The sequence below is a fragment of the Microcebus murinus genome, chromosome 16 (genome assembly GCF_040939455.1).
Source record: "Microcebus murinus isolate Inina chromosome 16, M.murinus_Inina_mat1.0, whole genome shotgun sequence".
Taxonomy (NCBI): Eukaryota; Metazoa; Chordata; class Mammalia; order Primates; family Cheirogaleidae; genus Microcebus; species Microcebus murinus.
Genome location: NC_134119.1, coordinates 33,727,213 through 33,751,106, shown reverse-complemented (window position 1 = coordinate 33,751,106; position 23,894 = coordinate 33,727,213). Strand labels below are relative to the sequence as shown.

At 38.5% G+C, this 23,894-nt stretch overlaps 1 protein-coding gene across 2 annotated transcripts in view; it reads left to right on the top strand.

Annotated features, from left to right (window-relative positions):
- The window catches only part of SAMHD1 (SAM and HD domain containing deoxynucleoside triphosphate triphosphohydrolase 1), a 52,320-nt gene extending 29,958 nt beyond the window's left edge, over window positions 1-22,362 (top strand). The window contains 7 exon segments of one of the 2 annotated variants that reach the window (NM_001309948.1): window positions 1,426-1,517; window positions 3,479-3,594; window positions 9,764-9,900; window positions 10,792-10,887; window positions 16,595-16,699; window positions 18,620-18,757; window positions 22,228-22,362. In NM_001309948.1, coding sequence (NP_001296877.1) covers window positions 1,426-1,517; window positions 3,479-3,594; window positions 9,764-9,900; window positions 10,792-10,887; window positions 16,595-16,699; window positions 18,620-18,757; window positions 22,228-22,362 — 819 coding nt within the window. 2 annotated transcript variants of the gene reach the window in all.
- The last annotated feature ends 1,532 nt before the right edge of the window (window positions 22,363-23,894 follow it).

Sequence of the window (23,894 nt, the reverse complement as noted above, 5' to 3'; positions counted from 1 at the left end):
CTCGGGAGGCTGAGACAGAAGGATCACTCGAGCCCAGGAGTTTGAGGTTGCTGTGAGCTAGGCTGACGCCACGGCACTCACTCTAGCCTGGACAACAAAGCGAGACTCTGTCTCAAAAAAAAAAAAAAAAAAAACTCTTTTCATTTGCACTGCATTATTAAATAATAATAATATTAAAATTGACATTTAATGAGTTTCATGCTAGGCACTTGTTTTGTGGGGTTTTTTGTATGGTTGGTTTTCTGTTTTGTTTTGTTTTGTTTTATTTTGTTTTTAATTAAGACGGGGGTCTCACCATGTCACCCAGACTGGTCTTGAACTCCTGAGCCCAAGTGATCCTCTCACCTCAGCCTCCTGAGCAGTTGGGACTACAGGCACACACCGCTGTGCCCGGCTTGTGCTAGGCACTGTTTTGAGTGCTTTAGATGAATCAACTCAATCTTCATAACCCTGTGAGATAACTATTATTATCCCATTTAACAGGTGAGCAAGTTAAGGCACAAAGAAAGCATACAATTTATAAGTGGCAGAGATTAAATTTCAACTCAGAAAGTTTGGTTCCAGAGTCTCAGTTTTAATTACTATATTAGTATTTCAGAATACAGTTGACCCTTGAACAATGTGGTGGTTAGGGGTGCTGATCCTCCCATACAGTCAAATCTGGGTATAACTTTTGACTCCCCCAAAATCTTAATCACTAATGGCCTATTGTTGACCAGAAGCCTTACCAATAACTTAAATAGTTGATTAACATACATTTTGTATGTGACATATATTGTGTATGTACTGTATTCTTATAATAAAGTAAGCTAGTGAAAATGTTAAGTTTATCACAAGGAAGAAAAAATACATTTACTGTTCATTAAGTGGAATGGAATCATCATAAAGATCTTCATCTTTGTCATCTTCACATTGAGTAGACTGAGGAAGAGGAAGGGTTGTTCTTGCTGTCTCTGAAGTGGCAGAAACAAGAAAATCCACATAACTGGCAAAGTTCAAACCCCCGTTGTTCAAAGGTTAACTACTGAAATCATTAGGTCCCTGCTAGATGGCAGTCATGTAACTAGTATAGTGTACTATAGAAAGTCTTTCTGTCAAGAACAAAGAACACAAGAATTATACCTGTTTCCTAGAATTATTGGGAGGATTAAAAGATACATTTAAGATGCCTAAAACAGAACCTGTCACAGAGTTAGAATATGCAGTAGATTTTAGTATACTAAAAACGGAAAGTTGCAAACCAATAAGTAGCTTTACTAATTCTGCTTCCCTGTTTTTTAGTAAGCTAGGGCTTTTAATGAAATAGCCCCTGTGCATAGCCTTCTTATCTGCCACCATCCCTTTTCCTTCTCTTATGTACTTATCTATTAATAAGGTTAACATAATTTGATCCTACCTTAATATTTATTTCATGTTTTCCTGCAGGAGGTTGGAAATCTGTATGACATGTTCCACACTCGCAACTGTTTACACCGTAGAGCATATCAACATAAAGTTGGCAACATCATTGATAAAATGTAAGAAATTTGATTGTTATTTCCCTATAAAATTTTCCATGATTCTTTGCTGGAATATCCTACTAGAGTCAATTTAAGATTTCTAGACAAATTCAAGTGAATTTTAAGTGAATATATCTAAAATGGTTTACCTTAAACAACAAAAACAAAATCTAACATGAAGTGAACTTAATTTAGTTGGAGGGAGAAGAGGGAGGTGGATAGAGGGGTAGATGAAGGGACGAAGAGCTGGTTTATGCTAGACATGAAGAGGCAGTGCTGGGATGGCTCAAGACCTCGGCACAGGGAGTCACTTACATACCAGCTATTAGTCATCAAGGTAACAGGAGGTGGTACGTGAATAACCGATACTCTGAGATTAATGACAAAAATTAACTTTAAGGCCGGGCGTGGTGGCTCACGCCTGTAATCCTAGCACTTTGGGAGGCCGAGGCGGGCGGATTGCTCAAGGTCAGGAGTTCGAAACCAGCCTGAGCAAGACCCCGTCTCTACCAAAAATAGAAATAAATTAATTGACCAGCTAAAAATATATATACAAAAAATTAGCCGGGCATAGTGGCGCATGCCTGTAGTCCCAGCTACTTGGGAGGCTGAGGCAGTAGGATCGCTGAGCCCCAGAGATTGAGGTTGCTGTGAGCCAGGCTGACGCCACGGCACTCACTGTAGCCTGGGCAACAAAGTGAGACAAAGCCTGTCTCAAAAAAAAAAAATTAACTTTAAGAACTGAGATTAATGTCTGTCCTTACCCCATCAAAGATTTATCAAAATTAGTACCAAATTGTAAAACCCACAGGAATTTTATGTCTTCCCAGTTTAGTCAGAACCACTGCAGAAAAGTATGCACAGCCAAAGCTCTTGGTGACTCCCAGACCCCATGAAGAGTTATCAAAAATTGGGTATGGGTCAAGTTAATTTCATGTCTCTAAAATAGCCTTATATTGATTTATTATAAACCTTTCATGTTTACTTTTACATTTGTGTTGAGGAAATTTATCTTTATTTCTATTTCTTACCTATCCTTTGTCATAAACAGACTAGTTAGAATACATTCTCCTATTTGTATGATTGATAATTTGGTAAAAGGATTTTTGTTTGTTGGGGTTTTTTGTTTTTATTTTTGGTTTTAAATTTGGATCTAGATTCAAAGCTTCTTCCTGAGTTGGTTACATAAAAATTACTTAATTTTTGCATCTATAAAATTGGGGCTGATTGATACCTACCTTATTGTTGAAAAGATTAAGTAAGATAATATATCTAAAGTCCTGCCATAGTGTCTGGGTTTTTTTGTTTGTTTGTTTTGAGGCAAAGTGTTGCTCTGTCTCCCCAGGTAGAGTGCAGTGGCATCATGATAGCTCACTGCAATCTCAAACTCCTGGGCTCAAGCAATTCTCCCACCTCAGACTCCCAGAGTGCTAGGATTACAGGCGTGAGCCACCTTACCTGGCTAATAGTGTCTTGAATACAGTAAACATGGTAGCTCCCTGCACTTATTTAGTATGATCAAGAAGCAGTTATCGGCCGGGCGTGGTGGCTCATGCCTATAATCCTAGCACTCTGGGAGGCCAAGGCGGGAGGATGGCTTGAGCTCAGGAGTTGGAGACCAGCCTGAGGAAGAGTGAGACCCCACCTCTACTAAAAATAGAAAGAAATTAGCTGGACAACTAAAAATATATAGAAAAAATTAGCCAGGCATGGTGGCACATGCCTGTAGTCCCAGCTACTCAGGAGGCTGAGGCAGGCGGATCGCCTGAGCCCAGGAGTTTGAGGTTGCTGTGACCTAGGCTGACGCCACAAGCACTCTAGCCCGGGCGACAGAGTAAGACTCTGTCTCAAAAAAAAAAAAATGAAGCAGTTATCTCTAAAACATCATACTTCAAGATTTTATTTCCCTAAAGTAAAAGTAAGGCAGAAAGCAAATATTCAAAATTTCTCATAAACATAAATTTTTACAAAATCTTTAGGATTACAGATGCTTTGCTCAAAGCAGACCACTACATTGAGATTACAGGTGCTGAAGGAAAAAAATATTGCATTTCTACAGCAATTGATGACATGGAAGCCTTCACTAAGCTGACAGGTAAGAACTAGAAGGTAACATAAATGGTCCTTGTCAGATAAAGTATATAAGCTGGATTGCTGATGGGTTATTTTCCAAATGTTCAAATGTATTTTAGCTTCCCAAGTGATTATATACTTTGGATTTGAGTTTTGTCAATGCCTTGTACCAACAAATGACCTTGATAAAGTGATTTAACCTCTCTGAACCTTACTTTTCTCATTATAAAATGAGGGTAATGATACCTAGCATATAGTTTTGTTGTGATGTTTAAAGTACTCAATATTTATTATTATTTAATTTATAATACACTGGGGCTAATACCAACAAATACCAAAAAACTTGTCTTGACCATTTAACATTATTTTCATTGCAAAACACAAGATGCCAGAAATATCTGTTCACATTTCTGCAGAAACAAAATCTGTAGCTTAGGGTGGGGAGGGAGAACACAGTAAGCATGGTGGAGATAAAAATGTAGCAGCTGGTTCTTTAATGTGGGAAAGTAGAGATTGAGAAAGATCAGTAAACCAAAAGAAGTAGAACAAAAAAGTGTATACTAGTCAGAGTTCTTAGTTGCAAATCATGAAACCATTTAACTAAAAATAAAATTGGAAAGCAATTACATAGCCTACAGAATCAGTGGGAAAGCTGAGGCTCTGGAAATGGGCAAAAAACAATAGAAGCCAAGACCTAAGACACAGCCAGATCACTCTACAGCAGCTTCTTGCCTAGGGTACTACTGCTCCACCACAGCCACGTTCCATGAGCTGCACACTGCCAGAGTGAAACCTAAACCACTTCCTCTCTTTGAAGAACCAGTTTTTAAAATTTCCTACCCCTTGCAGATTGATACTTCTGTAAAATACAATAAAAATGAATTATTGGAAAAATGAAATGGGAGAAAAAATGCAAAATACAAGCCCAAATTATTATTATTCAACTTGACATTACATTTCAATAAATATAATCAAAAGAAACATAATAGAGAAAAAAATTTAAATGATAAAACGTATATATTGCTCTTTAAAAATATACATATAGATAGTTAATATAGATAATCCCAATTAGACTTGTAACTTTCTAGTCATTTTCCAATCATAACTAAACCAAAAATTTGAAGTAAAGTAGAAATTCCCATAGTAAAAGTCTGTGAAAACCAAGAACATTGTATAATGTATATCAGTATTTAATATTTATAATGGTAACGCCTGAGTTTGCTAGTTAACTAAAGTTTTGTTTTTGGTGTTTTTTTTTGAGACAGAGTCTCACTCTGTCACCCTGGGTAAAGTGCAGTGGCAACATCATAGCTCATAGCAACCTCAAATTCCTGGGCTCAAGGGATCCCCTTGCCTAAGCCTCTCAAGTAGCTGGGACTACAGGCATTCGACATGATGCCTGGCTAATTTTTCTCTTTTTAGTAGAGTCAGGATCTCTCTCTTGCTCAGGCTGGTCTCGAACTCCTGAGCTCAAGTGATCCTCCCGCCTTGGCCTCCCAGTGTTAGGATTACAGGCGTGAGCCACCTGGCTTGGTCGTGATCCCATCTCTTAAAAAAATTAAATAGGCCAGGCACGGTGGCTCACGCCTGTAATCCTAGCACTCTGGGAGGCCGAGGCGGATCGCTCAAGGTCAGGAGTTCGAAAACAGCCTGAGCAAGAGCGAGACCCCGACTCTACTAAAAATAGAAAGAAATTAATTGGCCAACTAAAAATATATAGAAAATATTAGCCTTAGCCAGGCATGGTGGCGCATGCCTGTAGTCCCAGCTACTCGGGAGGCTGAGGCAAAAGGATTGCTTGAGCCCAGGAGTTTGAGGTTGCTGTGAGCTAGGCTGACACCCCAGCACTCTAGCCAGGGCAACAGAGTGAGACTCTGTCTCAAAAAAAAAGTATTAATAATAAAGTAAAATAAAAATAAATTATCTTCAAACCTTTAACAGAAGCCACTTCTAACAATTTAATCAAGTTATATGTATACTTAAACTACCTTTTGGTAAAAAAAATATGAATTCTGGATTTTATACACTTATGGGTTAACTGACAAACTAACCTTAAAATAGCATACATTTTACATGATCATGAAGTGCTGTAATGGACATTGGAAACTAAGAAGGTGGGGGAAAGTGAGGGGGACAGAGAGTTAAAAATTTACCTAACAGGTACAATGTACACTGTTCTGGTGATAGATACACTAAGAGCCCTGACTTCAGCATTATACAATTTACCTATGGAACAAAAAACACTTGTACCTCCTTAATCTAGTGAAATAAAAATTTTAAAAGAGAATAAAATATTTGAACAATTAAAAAAAATCATACATTTTAATGTAACCTTACTGTGCAAGACTGTACACAGCTCTCACTCACCATAAAGGTTCCCTAACACCCAAACTGGCCTTTGCCCAGTTCAGTGAGATGAGTCCTCTGATCATGCACTTGGATATTGTAGCAACGTCACACTGCTATACAAGTGTTTTAGTGCTTACCTTCACTTGCCGTATTTACCTCTGTAGACTGGTTAACAGTTTCTAGACAACTAGCCAACAGATCCCACCGTGGATAGCACTGATCTGATCTAAACTCTGCTCGCCTCTTTACATCATTTCTTCAAGGTACAAAAATCCCAGGCATGATATTGGGTCACAGTTTTGTGCTCTATCTGCCAGAGTGTGAGAGAACAAGTATACAGTCTTTCCAGCCTGCCTTTCATCATTTGAGCCTGGAATAATGTAGTCTTTCTTGTATATTATTCTGAGCAGTGACATGGTCCTTATTGCCTTAAGTACGTGACCTTGAAAGAATAGGACCATGAGGGCCTTCATTACCTTTGCTGTTTTTCCTAAAGTCAACTCACCTTATAAATCTCCATTTCCTTTTTTTTTTTTTTTTTTAGAATATTTCCCTGCATTTTACTAGGAAGCGTTTCAAAATACAGCAATTTTGGAAGAATTTTAGAGTGAATACCTATATACCCACAACCTAAATTCTAGCATTTACTGAACTTGCCTTATCACATATCTATCACTTACCATTCCCCATCCATCTGTTAACCCATCTTATTTCTCATGCCTTTCAAACTAAATTGCAGATATGGGTATACTTTACCCTAAATCCTTTACCATATACATTAACTAAAATTCAATAATTGTTTTTTCTATTCTTTTAGTTTTTTCTTTTGATGTAAAATTTACATATAATTTGTACAAATATACAAATATTAAGTGTATGTTTGCCGGAGTTTTGACAAATGTAAGACATAGAGCATTAGCTTCTCCTCAGAAAGTTCCCTCATGCCCCTTCCCAATCTGAAGTAACCACGGTTTGCCTATTCTAGACTTTATATAAATGGAATTGTATGTTGTACACGCTTCTATGCAAGGCTTCTTTTACTCAGCATTGTGTTTTTGAGAGTCATCCAGTTTGCATGTATCATTAGTTCATTCCTTTTTATTGCTCAGTGAAAGTCCATCGTGTGAATGTGCCACAGTTTATCTGTTCTCTGCTTCCTGAATTCCTGTTTCTGATGAATGTTTTATCTTACCTGGTTGTAGCTATCTTAAGCATTGCAGTGTTATGACCACTGGCTTAGGTAACCAGTTTCTTACCTTGATCTTTATCCCTCAATATTTCTAAGCAATAGGTGAGTCATACCCCTCCCTTCCCCTATAAGCACCCACACCAAAATTCTTTAGTTAAATTTGCATCATAGAATGTTAAATTTAAGAGGACCTTAGAGATACTCTGCTTCAAACTTCTCAAATGAGGAAACTGAGGCCATTTATTTAAAGGAAAACAACTTATCCTTTTTTTGTTTTAGCTTTCTCAGGTTGAAAACTTATCCTATTGAAGAGCAAAGCTAAATTCAAACCAAGTCTTCAGACTCCCAGATTGAATGCTGTGTCTGCTATTTCAGAGTGATATTTTAGCTGTTAAGTTTGATAGACAAGTGGTTTTCCTCTACCTCTGTATATAACTTTTTTCTGAAAATGTATGTGGAACAAATAGAGCTCTCATACTTGGTAGGAATGCAAATGGTACAGCCACTTTCGAAAATAGGCATTTTCTTATAAACATTCACTTATCCTATAACCCTCTTCTACATACTTAACTAACAGAAGTAGAAATATATTAATAAATCTACCCAAAAACCTGTACCTCGCTCGAGCCTGGGAGTTTTAGGTTGCAGTGAATTATGACGACCCTACTGCGCTCTAGCCCGGTGACAGAGCAACACGGCCTGTCTCCAAAAAAAATAAAAAGTGTTGTTTAACCTCAATCTAATGGCAAATAAACTATCAGACAAGTTCAAAAGTGGCAGACATTTTAAAAAACAACTACTTGAACTTTTCTAAAATGTCTACATCAGGTAAGACAAAAAGGGGAATTAGTCTAGTTCTAAATTAAGAGAGACTAAACAACTTGGCAACTAATGTCATCCATTTACTTGATTGGTTTGGTTTCTCTATCCAATAACAAAAATTTTACATTATTGAGACAATTAAGCAAATTTGAATACAGACTCTAGGTTAGATAACCTTTTTTTTTCTTTAAGAGACAGGACCTCTGTGTCATGGAGGCTGGAGTACAGTGGTACAATCTCAGCTCACTGCAGCCTCAAACTCGTGGGCTCAAGCAATCCTCCCACCCCAGCCTCCAGAATAGCTGGGACTAGAGACTCGAGCCACCCCATTCAGATAATTTATTTTTAAAATCCTTTGTAGAGATGAAGTCTTTTTTTGTTTGTTTGGTTTTTTTGAGACAGAGTCTCACTCTGTTGCTCGGGCTAGAGTGCCGTGGCATCAGCCTAACTCACAGGAACCTCAAACTCCTGGGCTCAAGCAATCCTTCTGCCTCAGCCTCCCGAGTATCTGGGACTATAGGCATGTGCCACCATGTCTGGCTAATTTTTTCTATGTATTTTTAGTTGTCCAGCTAATTTCTTTCTATTTTGAGTACAGATGGGGGTCTTGCTCTTGCTCAGGCTGGATTCGAACTCCTGACCTTGAGCAATCCCCCTGCCTCAGCCTCCCAGAGTGCTAGGATTACAGGTGTGAGCTACCACACCCAGCCTAGAGATGGAGTCTTGCTTGCTATATTGCCCAGAATGGTCTCAAACTCTTGACCTCAAGCAGTCCTTCTACCTCAGCCTCCGATAATGCTGAGATTACAGGCATGAGCCACTGTGCCTTGCCTAGATGACATTTTTATATCAGTGTTACATTGGTGTGATTGTGATTATGTAGGAAAATTTTCTTATCCTTGGGAGATACATACTGATATATTTAGGGGTAAAGGGTCTTGATGTCTGTAGTTTTCAAATGTTTCATCAAACATTTGTACATATATATGGAAAAAGTACATAAGTGGAAAAATATTAAAATTGATGAATTTAGGTTAAGCATATTTTATTTTGAAAATTTTCAAAAAATTGAAAGAAAACAGAAGAAAGAAAGGAAACAAATTTATTCTATTGTCATGGAGTGGAACATTAAAAAAAACTTTTGGAAATTTACAAAATTCCAGGTACCCATCGCTTAGCTTCAGCGGTCATCAACACATAGCAATCTTGCTTTATCTACCTCATCTACCCACTCCTGTCAAACACTGGACTATTTTGAAGCAGATGACATAATTTTATTTCTAAATAAGGAAGATTATCTTTTAAATACAAAACATAAATGTAAAAAATCTGTACACCTCTGTGTGCCCGTCACCCAGGTCAGCAGTCATCAGTCCTATTTCTCTCTGCGCTTCCCCACTCACTGGATTACCTGCAAGTAAATCCAAGACATTGGTTTTTCCACTTCAGTCTTTTATTTATTTATTTTTATTTATTAAGGGGTTACAAACGTTTTTGTTACATGGATACCTTGTATAATGCTTAAGTCAGAGTTTTCAGAGTACAGGTCACCAGAATAATGTTCATGTACCCAACAGGTAAGTTTTTTATCCCTCACGCTTTCTTGGTTTCCAATGTCCTTTACATCTCTTTGTGCCCATGTGTACCTGTCATTTAGCTCCCACTTACTACTTCAGTCTTTTTTAAAAAAATAGTTTCATGTTGCTAAAATCATAATGTGCCTACATTTGTGAGCTGCCTCTTAAAAATCATTTCAGTAGTACAGCAGTATGTAAGTCTTTTAGTCTTGTGTTTTCATTTTACTATAACTGAAATTCCATCAAATTGGCAGATAACATTTTCCTGGAGATTTTATACTCTACTGATCCCAAATTGGATGCAGCACGAGAGATTTTAAAAAACATTGAATGCCGTAATCTATACAAGTATGTGGGTGAGACTCAGCCTAGTGGAGAGAAGATTAAAAGGGTAAGTTGAGTTATCAAGCATCTTCCCATTAATGAAAGATTATCTTGATCTCTGTCCTCCAAGAGGAAACCACTAAGCCATCATGATACCACAGCTCTGTACTAAGCTCTTTATGTTTATTCTCATTTAATCTTCACAGCAATACAATGTTTTTAGGTCTGTTTAACAGATGGGGAAACTGAAGCTTTAGATGAGTGCTCATGGAAGCACTGTTAGCCAGGACTCAAAACCAGGTCTGCCTCAAAATCTTTGCTCTCTCGTTCTTGAAGTGAGAGGTGACCTCAAATTTTGGCTAGTTCCAAGTACAGGAAAATGAATATAAAGGAAAGGGACCTCCAAATAAAGTTGTCTGCATGACGGGAGAGGGGGACACGGGCAATATATGTAACCTTAACACTTATACCCCCATAATATGCTAAAATAAAAAAAAAAAGTTGTCTGCATGAACTTCATTGAGACTCTGATGACCTGTTTTAACCACTTCCTTCCTTCATAGTATGTCAGTCTCCCAAATGTCACATGCTGTCTTTTTTAGTTCAACTATCTATTTTCACCTCCTGCTTCTTAAAGGTATTTCTCTTTGCCATAAAGCCATAACACAAGTCATAGTGATAACCACATCCTACTTCATAATAATTTCTTGGGTTACACTTTACTTCCTCTTGTTTTACTAACAGGTTAATACCACATTTTTTTCAAAATGTGAGAAGTTTTTAAAGGAAAAATGTTCTATTTCTGTAAAGAATGGCATAGAAAGGGGCTGTATTTGCTAGGGATATCTCTAACCATTTTTCTTAGTTAAGTGCTTTTCAGAGAGGGGACCTGTTTGTGGCACAAACACTTAATGATGAAAAACTGGGGTTTTAACATGGAGAGTCTCATCTTTTTCAGGAAAACTATGAATGTCTTCCAAAAGAGGTTGCTGATGCTAAACCTACTGAAGTATCACTAGAAGTTGAACTGAAGGCTGAAGATTTTATAGTGGATGTAAGTAGTTAATTCAATAATATACTAAGTAAATAATTTTTTAAAGATAAAATACTCCCTTATTAAAGTAGTACATGTTCATTAAAAAACTTGGAAAAATAGGCTGGGCATGGTGGCTCACGCCTATCAGCTACTTGGGAGGCTGAGGCAGGAAGATCACTTGAGCCCTGGAGTTCAAAGCTGCAGTGAGCTATCATGACACCACTGCACTCTAGCCAGAGGTGACAGAGCGATACTCTGTCTCAAAAAAAAATTTTTTTTTTTTGTAAAAATAAAGATGGAAGAAAATCATGTGTGATCTCACAGAGAGAACCAACATTATTGGCCAGTTTTAAAGTTTTCTTTGTGATATTTTGCCAATATTTTTAATATTATTATGGTCATGTTTTTAATAGAACATTATATATACTGATTTAAACTTTTTTAATTACAAGAGTAATACATGCCAATTGTTTTTTAAAATTTTCTATATATATACACAAGGAAAAAGTTAAGATTTTCTTTTTTTACAACTAATGGATGCGGTGAGCATTATAGAGGGGAAGGGCATGCCTCTAATCCTCGCTTGGGTGAGACAAAGACATAAAAAGTAACCAAAATGTTTGTGCCCTCATAATACCCTGAAATAAAAATAAAAATAAATAAAAAACTAAAAAAGATTTTTTGACTCCTGTTTTCACAGAGGCTGCAGTGTTTCCTCATATCCTAATGAGGATGCCAAGCAGCTTTCTCACCCTTTTTACGTTTCCTATAGGAAATACTTTTCAGAGTTCTACTCCTGAAACCTCAGGACAGTGTGTATTTTTCCCCATAAGCCTATCATTTGTTATTTTGTTGTTGACAAATTCTCGAGTGAAGAGCATCTCTCCATAACCATTGTTTGCCAAAGGATAAAAGTGAATTGCCCTTGGGCCCCCTTGTCTTTTCACTTGGCGATATTGAAGTGCCTCAGACGTTCAGATCAATCTGCAGTTTCCTGTTTCATTCGATGAGGTTTCACTAGAATAAAGTATCTCCTATCTCAACTTCCTGAGACTCTGAGAGACTTCACGCCCCCAAGCGTTTTACCTTTCCCTTAATGAAGTGGTCAGTCCCTCAAGTCCCCATCTCATTTTTCTCTCAAAATGCAGTCTCCAAATGGATGTAGGATCAGAGGTACTTGAAGAGGCCACCCATAGGAGAAGGCATATATGTGGCTAGTAGACACGAAATAATAATCGCATTAAGGCAAATTGATGCAGCAATGAGCATTCTTTTTTTATTATTAGACTTATAAGAGCAAGAACTATTTTAAAATTCTGTGTTAATATAGCTATGTGAAAATGGAAGTATAAATTGATACAAGATAACTGATCAACATCTAAGTGGACATATAGGAATAACATTTATGGGGCGTCAGGCAGATGGGAAGGGGGAGGAGGGTATGGGTACATTTGTACCCCCATAATATGCTGAAATAAAAAAAATAAAAAGTAAAAAAAATAAATTGATACAAGAGACCAAATTAGAAGTGTGTTCTAAAATTTTAATTGATCTAGTAATTTTCTAGGAATTCTAGGAATTTAGCCTAAGGAGATAATTTTGAAAAACATGCATTTTTTTAAAAAATAAATAATTTTAAAAACCCAAATATTATATTGTAGTATTATTGTAAATTAGGAAAATGTATATGTCTATTAATAGGAAGTACTGTGAAATAATAAAAGCATTAAAAATTGTTTTTAATGTAAAAAGGTTTCTATAATTGAAAAAAGCAGTACATATATAATGATTTTTTTTTCTTTAAATGTATATATTTATATACATGAGTATGCCAGCACACAATGAACACATTGAAAATATTTTGGATATATTAATGGTAAAATATTAACATTATTTATACCTGGGTGGTAGAATTGCATGTTATTTGATATTTTTTTTCTTTTTTCTTTGTGACAGAGTCTCACCCTGTTGCCCAGGCTAGAGTGCCGTGGTGTCAGCCTAGCTCACAGGAACCTCAAACTCCTGGGCTCAAGCAATCCTTCTGCCTCAGCCTCCCGAGTAGCTGGGACTAGAGGCATGCCACCATGCCTGGCTAATTTTTTGTATATATTTTTAGATGGCAAATTAATTTGTTTTCATTTTTAGTAGAGATGAGGTCTTGCTCTTGCTCAGGCTGGTCTCGAACTCTTGAGCTCAAGCAATCCTCCCACCTTGGCCTCCCAGAGTTCTAGGATTACAGGTGTAAGCCACCACGCCCAGCCCAATTTTTTTAACAGTGAGCATGGTGAAAGAATTTTATAATCAGAAAAAAATCTTTTTGTTTTAGAATGGGGAAAATCCTTGTATAGTCTGAGAAGGCAAGTAAAATTGCTAATTAAATATCTCAGTCTCATGTATTAGCATCTCAGTTTTAGTTTGACAATGGAATATATTTATATGGTCTGTTTTACCATACATGGCTCCTTTTCACACTGTGTACAGTAACTTTTGTAACTATTTGGTAGAATATAAGACATAATTTTACTATTTAGAGTTATCACAAAGATTTGTAGTTGATAGTCTATAGCGGTTTTTTTTGCTTTTGAGTCTTTATGTAGGAGTGAAATCCCAATTCTTATAACATTGCCCTTATGTAAAAATAGTTATTTTATCAAATCTGTTTAAATAAGGAGTTTCTAGTCATACACTATGGAGAAAATAGGGATTGCCTTTTATTCCCATTCTAAAGCCAAGGAAATAAATACTGAAGAGATAATGGCGCTTCTTAAAATTACTAAATTTGATTAGTATTCATGCCTTACCACAATATATAAAAATATCAAGGCTGCAGCACGTGCCTCCCCACATGAAACAACACCCAAGAGGAAGGCCTGTGATAGCACCAGCCCTGGGATCGTGGGAGAGCTGAGCAATTGCTCCCTCCCAGGTGAAGGGGTGCAACTGTCAACACCAGTAGACCACAGGGCATGGGAGGGCTGGCCATGTGCTACAAACCCCTGGTTTCATTTCTGGACCCTACCTGAATCCCAGATGCCCACTCTCCTTCACAGGACAAACTCTTCTTATTGTCTGTTCTTTTCTGTACCATCATCCCAACATTCCTCTTTTTCCCCCTTGTTTCATTTTCAGTCTCTCACCCACTCCCAGACCTGTCCATGGAGCCCTTTGGAAGTTGCACCCCATAATTAACACACTCTCCTATATTCCCAGCCTCTTTGCTGAATATCTCTTTGCCTTTACTGCAACCTAGCTGTCTCCTGGGAACTTGCTTCCCCTGCAGTCCTTTCAGGAAAAGCGCATTCCTCAAGGTCACAAGTACTTCCTGTTCATCAGTCCTCTTGCTTCAGGACCCTGCACAAGATCCATGTTCCTCTGAGGCTGACATCCTTGAACCAGCTACTTTTCCTCTTGGTTGAAGTTTTTAGCTTGGCTTAGGGTTTAGAGTCTTCTTCTCTATTTTCATTCCTGCCATGAGTGGCTTCATAGTCCATGTGGATTCTCTCCCAATCTATTTAATAACTTAGATTTTGTGATCCAATAATTCAGTCTTTTTCTGCAGTTACCCTCAACTCCCTTGTCCTCCTTTGCATCTATCTAACAAAAGGCCAAATTACCCAGATGAACCTAATCTAAACATCTATACCTATACCTGGGCACATAAATGCTGCTGGAGATAATCACTGTACCAGCATATTGATCAACTAATGGTCACCAGCCTTAGCTGGGCTCTCTGGCAGGCTTAGTGCACTTCTCCCAGTCTTCATAATAATTATTTCAAACTGTCTTCCCTCCTCTGAGAACTCTGACCCTGCTCCCCATCCCCAGCTGCATTCACTCTTCAGTGAATAACCCAACTGTGGCTCTTACTCCCAAGATAAAATATAGGCCATTAGGTAGGAAATCCATCAGCCTTATCCCATTGAGTAAGCAAGGCTGCCTCCATCTGCAGCTGTATTCAGCCTTCTCTTTGTACAGTGGGGAAATGTCATTCTTTTCACCAAAGGCTTAGGGTAATTTTACTGTGTTCTAGAGCAGCTTTGTCCGATGGAACTTTCTGTAATGATGGAAATACTTTTAATCGGTGCTGTCCATTTCAGTAGTCACTAGGCACGCATGACTATTGAGCACTTGAAATGTGCCTGCTGCAACTGAAGAACTAAAATTTTTATTGTATTTAATGTTAATTGCTTTAAATTTAAAAGGCTACATGCAACTAGTGGCCACCTCCTTGGGCAGTGCATCTGTAGAGCCCATTCTGCATTCATCACGTCTGAAGCCTTACAGAATCAGTTGTGTCTTCCCTCTTTTTGACACTTCTGTCAGCAGTTAAATAGACTTTGATCTCAAGAAAATCACAAACACACCACACCCCTCCTCACCCGTCTCTTCTTTAGGGTCAAACTCATCTCCCCTTACCTTTCTGAAGTGTCATAGTCTTTTCCCGGTACTTCTCTCTTGCCTCTTCTTTTTTTTTAATTTTTAGGTTTTTTTAATTGACAAATAATTGTATATATTCATGAGGTACTTAGTGATGTTTCAACACATACAATGTATGGTGATCAGATCAGGGAATTAGCATATCCATCATCTCAAACATTTATCCTTTCTTTGTGATGTTAACATTCAATATGCCTGTAATCCTAGCACTCTGGGAGGCTGAGGGGAGAGGATCGCTAAAGGTCATGAGTTCAAAACCAGCCTGAGCAAGAGCAAGACCCCATCTCCACTATAAAAATAGAAAAAAATTAATTGGCCATCTAAAAATATATATAGAGAGAAAAAATTAGCCGGGCATGGTGGCACATGCCTTTAGTCCCAGCTACTCCGGAGGCTGAGATAAGAGGATCACTTGAGCCCAGGAGATTGCTGTGAGCTAGGCTGACGCCACAACACTCTAGCCCAGGCAACAAAGTGGAACTTTGTCTCAAAAAAAAAACCACTGTGTAATATATTATTGTTAACTATAGTCATCCTACAGTGTTATAGAACACTGGAACTTACTCCTATCTAGCTATAATTTTGTATCCTTTAACAGCTTGCCTCCTCTAAGAATTTCTCATTTTTTACTGAACCTTCTTTTCTATTGCCATCACTATACTAAAACTATCCTTTTTAAGACCACTAATTGCTTCAGTGTTGCTAAATCCAGCAGACAGTAAGTCCTCTCTGCCTGAGGTCTGTTTCTTCTGCCTGGAGTTCTTTTCCTTCCTACCAAAGCCTATTTAATTCCTGCTCACTTAGTAAAGTCACTTTTCCAGGAAAGCATTTCCAGTCATTCCCCTGGCACCCCAGGCTACTAGAAAGTTTCAAAGCACGCTTTGCTTTTTCTTGGTAACTCTTATAACAAATGTGGTTAAATAGTTACTTTTATAATTATTTGTTCAACCTCAGTCTAGGCCATATGGTCTGTGGGAGCTGGGATTGTATTAAAAATGTCCTAATTGTAACTCTAGTGTCTACTGGTGTCTGTCACATAGCAGGTATTGACTTTATACCATACTTAGGTTGAAACACAGATACATTGCCGTCTCCCCCCAGATTTTAAAACCAAAGCCCTATGGGTGGTCATGCACCAGAGTTATTTTTATCCCACTATGAGCCACCTTACCAGTGTTCTTCCCTCTGAACCTCCAGAGGGCTCTGTTCCATTTCTTGTGATGCCCTTACAACTGTGAGTTCAATCCTCACGGTTGTTGTGTGATTACTTATTTATTGCTTTTATTAGGTTATCAACATGGATTATGGAATGGAAGACAAAAATCCAATTGATCATGTTCGCTTCTATTGTAAGAGTGACCCCAGCAAAGCAATCACAATTGCTAAAAATCAGGTAACTTACTTAGGCAAAACAAATATACAGTAGTGGCTTTATAGTAAATTTGCATTTTATATGCAAAATAGGTTTTAAAGTCAGTGTGTATAGTAAAAAAAAACAGCATATCTTTAAAATTCAAGTATATCTGATTTTGTATAGACTAGACTATCTTAAGAGCCAGTTTTTTCTATTTGCTAAATGTCAGTGAAAGCACAGTTTTTGGTTTAGAGGCCAGGTTATAAATCTGGTGTGTGTAAGGGTGGGGCTACTATTAGAGCATTAAATATGAAATGTCTGATTTTGAATGAAAAGTTTAGTTTATTATATCTCAAACAAGAAGCAGTACAATTAATCGAAGTATGTAACTGAACTATCGACATGGTTTTGCCATCTTAATGCTAGTTTGCTTATGCCAGCAGTGAAGAAGACTTTAGAGAGTAAGAGGCGATGAAATCATGAAAGGCATTTTCCACAGCTTGTTGAAAATTGAATATTTTTCCTTGTGAAAAGTAATCCAAAGCCTGAAAGAAGTGGTAGTCAGTTTGTGCAAGGTCTGGTGAATACAGTGGATAACAGAGAGTTTCTAAGTTCAGCTTCTGTAGTTTGAGCAGCATTGTTTTTTGCAACATGTAGTCTTGGAAAAAGATTGGCCTGCCTCTAATGACCAATCATGACGGCTTAATCGCAAGCATCCTCACCATTTCATCCATTTGGTTGCAGTAGACATCCGCTGTAATGGATTGACCAGATTTCATGAATCTGTAGTGGATAATACCAGCACTGGACCACCAAACTGATACTATTAGCTTTTTTTGATGAATATTTGGTTTTAGACAGTGTTTTGGCATTTCATCTTTATCCAACCATTGTGCCGAGCGTTTGCAATTGTCAAAAAAGAATCCATTTTTCATCACACATAACAATACAGTGTAGAAATGGTTCACCTTATGTTGTGACAGCAAAGCAAGGCAAGCTTTGAGATGATTTCTCTTTTGATGCTTGTTTAATTCATATGGTACCCATCTATCCAGCTTCTTTACCTGGCCCATTTGTTTTAAATGATCCAATATTGTTGGAATAACTGTCAAACTTTGCTACTAACTCAAGTGTAGGTTGAGATGCATTTGCTTCCACTATAGCTTTCAGCTCATTATCCACCTTGGTCACCCACTTGGCTCCTTTTCAAGATTAAAATCACCAGAATGGAACTTTTCAAACCATCAATGTACTATTCATGCATTAGCTACACCCTTCCCAAACACTTCCCTGGTATTTTGAGCGGTTGGTACTGCATTGGTTCCATAGTAGAACTCATATTCAAAAATAACATGAATTTTTGACTTATCTGTGGTTTCACAAAAATTGCTCTAAAAAAAATTTGAAAGCCAAAATGTGCATTTGAAAAGATAAGGATGTACCTCCACAATAAAAGAAAAAAACCCAAATGTGTCAAAGTGAAATGTCAGAGATATCAACTGTCAAACTTAGTGCTTAAGGAAATCAGACATTCCATGCTTAATAACCTAATGTATGGTTGAAATCAAGTAAGTTAAACGTGCTTTTTGCACATTTAACTCTTTATGAGAGTCTGTAGTCTACATATAATTATGTAATGTAAACCTTTAGTCTTTTATTAAGACTGCTACTCACCCAAAAACAATCCCACCTTCTGGATCTAATAGACTTAAAATTGTGAGACACTTTGCAATGTGACAATTATCTTAAATATTTTTCTTTGGATTATAATTGGGATAAATTAGCAAAGCAATGTGGTGCTTTTAATATACCATCAAAAATGGTACTTCTTGCAATGGAATGATCTCTACTATGAACAAATAAAAGAAATAAAGAAAAAATGGTACTTAGGATCCTGGGGAACAGCTGAAATCTCTTTAATGTGTGAATTCAAGGTGACATCTTTTCATTTTAAAAAAGGTTTCACAGCTTCTGCCAGAGAAATTTGCAGAGCAGCTGATTCGAGTGTATTGTAAGAAGACGGATGAGAAGAGTTTGTATGCTGCACAACAACATTTTGTTCAGTGGTGCATAAACAGAAACTTCACCAAGCCACCGGTAGGTTGCTATTATTCACAAACTTTGCACAATTTTTTGTTTTTAAGTGAAAACCAAAAGGAAACTCTTCTACCGGCTGAAATTTAAATTATAAAAATTTAAATTATAGTCATTGGGTTATGGTTTTGAAAATAAAGTCTTTCACTTTCTTTCCTTTTAAAATGTCTGAATCTGTGTCAACCAGTGATTTCTTCCTACACAGTTGGGAGTAGATACTCTGTTTATTATTATTGTCCTCATAATAAAAGATTAAAATGGTGAGCATGTGAATAATGCTTTATATTAATAGTATTCTCACCGGTTGTATCATCTAGTCCTCCCAGTGACCCCAGGAGATGAGTCATAGTGTCCCCATCTTTCAGGGGTTAGCAAAGCTCTGGGTAGTTAACTTGTGTAACATACAATTGATAATAAGTTTTTTAACTTATTGTTTCAAACTCAGTGTTTCCAAACCTAGTTACTTTGGGATATTAGTAAACTATTTAAATTCTCTAGAACGAGTGTGGAGGGAAGAGGAGCCAAGCCACAGTTACCAGCCCTGTAGAGAATGTGGTTCAAACTGACTCTCATTAACCCACACATAGTAGGTGCCTGGCAGAGAAAGTGGCCAGTCCGTATTTTGTTAACTGAGTGGATGAATAAAATTGGCAGACAGGTAGGAAACAGCACTCTACTGCCTAGTGTAGAACTCTCTCTCACAACACCATAGTTGCTTTTTTTACCCGTGTGTCAGGTGCTGAAGGGAACAAAGTGAAGGGTCAGACATGAAAGAGTAGATCAGAAAGTTGGTGTTTTATCAAGTGCCAGAAGGCATGATGCAGATAAATTGGGATTCAGAGTTGTGAGGGCTTGAGAGAAAGAAGCCTTGGAGGCGGAGGATCTGCTAAGTTCAGAAGGTGGGCTTGTGTTGGGGTGAGTAGCAGGGAGAATGAGGGGCATATTTGGCCATAGGAGCAGCAGAAACCAAGGCATGAAACTGAAACAAGTTGAGGGGGCCATGAGGAGACCTGTCTGACCAGAGTAGAAAATACTTATTATCGAGTGGTGTGAGGGGTTAAATGGGAAGAGTAGACTAGCTTATGCAAAACCATGCATAATTGGCTAAGAGATTTTTTCCTATGTACAGTGAGAAGGGAATCTTGAGACTCACCATACTACGGTAATGATTTACCTGTGGATTTGCTATCTCCAACTACAGTGAGACCCACGTGCATAAGGAAGTACAGTCGTCCCTTGGTATATCCGTGGGGCATCGGTTCCAGGACCCCCCCCCCAGATACAAAAATCCACAGGTACTCAAGTCCCTTATATAAAGTGGTGTGGTATGTGCATATAACACATGCAGATCCTCCTGTATACTTAAATCATCTCTAGATTACTTATAATACCCAATAAAATGAAAATGCTATGTAAATAATTGTCATACTGTATTATTTAGGAAATAATGATAAAAGTCTGTACACATTCAGTACAGACACAACTATCCTTTTTATTTTTCCTAATATTTTCGATCTGTGGTTGGTTGAATCCACTGATGTGGAACCTAGGGACACGGACCAACTGTATGTCTGCCTTAGGTACTAAGGTACTAAGGAAACTAAACCAGTGAAAACTCTAGCAATAGGTAGATTGCAATGTGGCGAGGCTGGAAGCAGAGACAGTTCAGCCATGCAGTGATAATTTAAGTCTAGTATATTCACTCATCGAGTGAGTATTTTTGCCAGGCTCTATGGAGTGGGTACAGTGTCTTAGAGGAGCAAAAATGAGGATTTAGCCAGGCTTGGCTGATCGAGAAAGGCTTATTTTCGAGAAAGGCTTATTTTCGAGAAAGGCTTATTTTCGAGAAAGGCTTATGAGCTGAGACTGAAGGTTGAGTGAGCAGGAGTTGGCTGGGTAAAGGGGCCGGCAGTGGGGAGGTGTGGGGCAGAGGTACCACAGGGTAGGTCGGGAGATGAGAGGGAACATGGTGCATTTCGGGAGGGAACATAGAGCGTGAGGGCTCTGGGGCTTTACGCAGAGTCCTGTCAGCCAAGAGCAGTGGGAGCCATTGAAGGGTTTTAAGTAGGAAAGTGACATAGTGAAGTTTATATTTATAAAAATTCTCTGGAGTTGAAATTAGAATGGGTAGAGATAAGAAAGTTGGGTAGAAATAGAGATGTGTTTGAAGACAAATACTGCTGTCTTTGAGATAGACGAGTCTTCACATATGACTATCTTGGCAATCAAATGGCTGCTTTTAATAGTTATTTTTTGCATTTTCAGCACACATCACACCTGGGAAAATAGTTCTAATAAGTACAAGATCAAGGTGCCAGTGGAGATAGAAAAAAGAAATTAAAAATTATTAATAATAAAAAATAACAAAAAATAGTTCTATTAAGTCAGATCCAGCGTAGTTCAGCAGAAGAAATTTAACATGGGAGATGAGATACAAAAGTTTTGGCAGAGCTAAGTGAGCACAGAGGACAGTGAGACAACAACAGAAAGCTGTTCCCACCTCTAGTCGAGGAGCTGGGGCCACCTGCAGAAGCTAGAACCACTGAAGAGTCATGGCCAGAGGGCGGAGGGAGAGAAATCACCTGGCTTCTCTACCTTCTCTCATCTCCCACTGGCCAAACCCCACTGACAGCCAATAGGCATGGGAGCTGGGAAATGCAGTTTATAGGAGCAGCTCCTGTGAAACAGAATAGAGCTGGGGAAGGATGAAGAATGGGTCTGAGAGCAAACAGGTAAGTGAGGAGCACAATATCCTAACATCAACATTGTGTTCCAAGTGTAATAGAGGCTCTCAGTGACCCTCTGCCTTCACATCACCAAAGAGAATCTATCTACAAGTTCAAGAACAGTTTAGCATAGAGTCAGGTGTTAGAGGGTCTTGCTCCTTACATTCTCTGCTTTCAAAGGTCATATTTTCACCTATCCTTTAGTCTCTCCCTCATTTTGGGTGAAGGAGCTCATTTGGCTGTAGCATATGCTGATAGGGCCATGGTTATAGCTTTGATTGCAGAGAAAAATTCAAGTTCTGCAGGAACATACTGTCCTTCCCCCTTTTCTTTGCTATCTTATAGACCTGGGCCATTTATCGCAGAAGGGACCAGGCAAGAGAGGAGGTGGCGTTGAGTGCAGCCCATCTTTCTCCTGGGGAAACAGGACAGAATTTGTGTTCCATGAAGGTGTGTGAAGGAGGAGGTCACTGAACTGAGCAGTAGTGTGCTGTTTCCAGTCATCTTTGAAAAGAAGATGTCTGGTGTGTGTTTGTTTTACGAAGGCTCTTAAATGCTTAGGACAGTGGTGTTTCTAATTTGACCGAAGCACAGGGCATATATAATTTGGAGTGTCCCAAAAGTAAGTATACCTAGAAGCAATCTATATACAAGACAAGCATATGTGTACTGGAGACTTTCAGTCAGAAGCAAAATGATGAAAACTGGCTTTTCTCTGTTTCCTGTTTTTCTCTCTGTTCTTAATAGGATGGCGATGTTGTAGCCCCACTTATAACACCTCAAAAGCAGGAGTGGAATGCCTCGCGTTCAGCCCAAAATCCAGCTCATACCAGAGAAGCACTCAAAGCCAAAGCCAAACTTTTTCCAGATGGTTCAGTGTAAATGTCTGCAATCGGTTGATTAAAAAAAGCCCTCCCCCAACACAATTAATTTAGGGACTTCAATCATAGAGTTCCCCAAATTTAATGGCAACTAGTGATTTTTATATTCTATTTTGAATGTATACACATGCTGTCGCTAAGAAATTTTTACTCAAACAAAAAGGTATTAGGCAAATCTTGCTATACATGCTATGAAAACTATTACCTTGCCTATTTTTAATATTAATTAAAGCCTTTCTCCTTTAATAGTCTATTTTCTTAGAATAAGAACTCTTTTATCTACTCTGAACTCTTGGGGGGTTTTTTTGGGTTTTTTTTTAAGAGACAGGATCTTGCTGTTTGACCCAGACTGGACTGGAACTCCTGGGCTCAAGCAATCCTCCTGTCTCAGCGTCCTGAGTAGCTGGGACTACGGGTGCACACTACCACACCCAGCTCACTCTGAACTTTTATGACAGATGATTGTTGTTGTTGTCTTTTTTAATTTAGAAATGAGACAAATTAGAATTAGAAGTTGGGAATGTCATGGACAGACATGGTTAAAAACAAAACACAAAAATCCTAGCCCCCTAACGAGATAACCATCACCCCAAATTTGAAGGTAGTTCTCCTCAAGTGATCTAAATATTTAATATAATAAATGAAAGACACTTCTCCTCACCCTTCTAACCCCCTATAAGCTGCCAGGTTGGGGTAAATAGCAGGAGATGAGGGCCAGGAGTGGGCTCCAATACTTTGGTGAGAGGTCTGATTAAGTTTTGGGGACAGTCTGAGGACTCTGGCCTCTTTTCTTTTTTTTAATTTTTAAGAAAAAATTTTATTTATTTATATTTTTAGAAACAAGACCTCACTCTGTTGCCCAGGCTGGAGTGCAGTGTGGTGATCATAGCTCACTGCAGCCTCAAACTCCTGGGCTCAAGCGATCCTCCCACCTCAGTCTCCCAAATAGCTGGGACTACAGGCACGCACCACCATACCTGGCTAATTTTTAAATTTTTTGTAGAGATGAGGTCTCACTATGTTACCCAGGCTGGTCTCAAACTCCTGGTCTCAAGCAGTCTTCCTGCCTTGGCCTCCCAAAGTGCTGGGGTTACAGTCATAAGCCACCATGCCTAGCCTGGCCTCTGGCCTCCTCTTAAGTGGATCATCAGACCACCTTTTGGGAGATCCCTGCCCCCAGTGGCAGAGGAATCCCTTAAACCAGGCTATTTTCTGAATCAATTGCAGCTTCGGACCTGGGCAGTTCCTTTCCCTCCTTAATACTCACTGCCCAGCCAAGAGAAGGCCTCTCCTCTGACCTGCTCTCCCAGTCTCCCTGGTGAGCTGGTCAGAAATCATCACAGGAACCATCCTCAGAACTACTCAGAGCTAGGACTTTGTTTTTGTTGGTTCAGTGTAATTTACAGCTTTTAGAGCGAAGACCACACTGCCTATGCTGAGATCAGTGACTACCCAGCGGATTCCAGGTTCCCCTATGTAACTATTTTCCCAGCAGTGGAGTGCGTACCACCGTGGTTGAGCAGTATTCCTGTG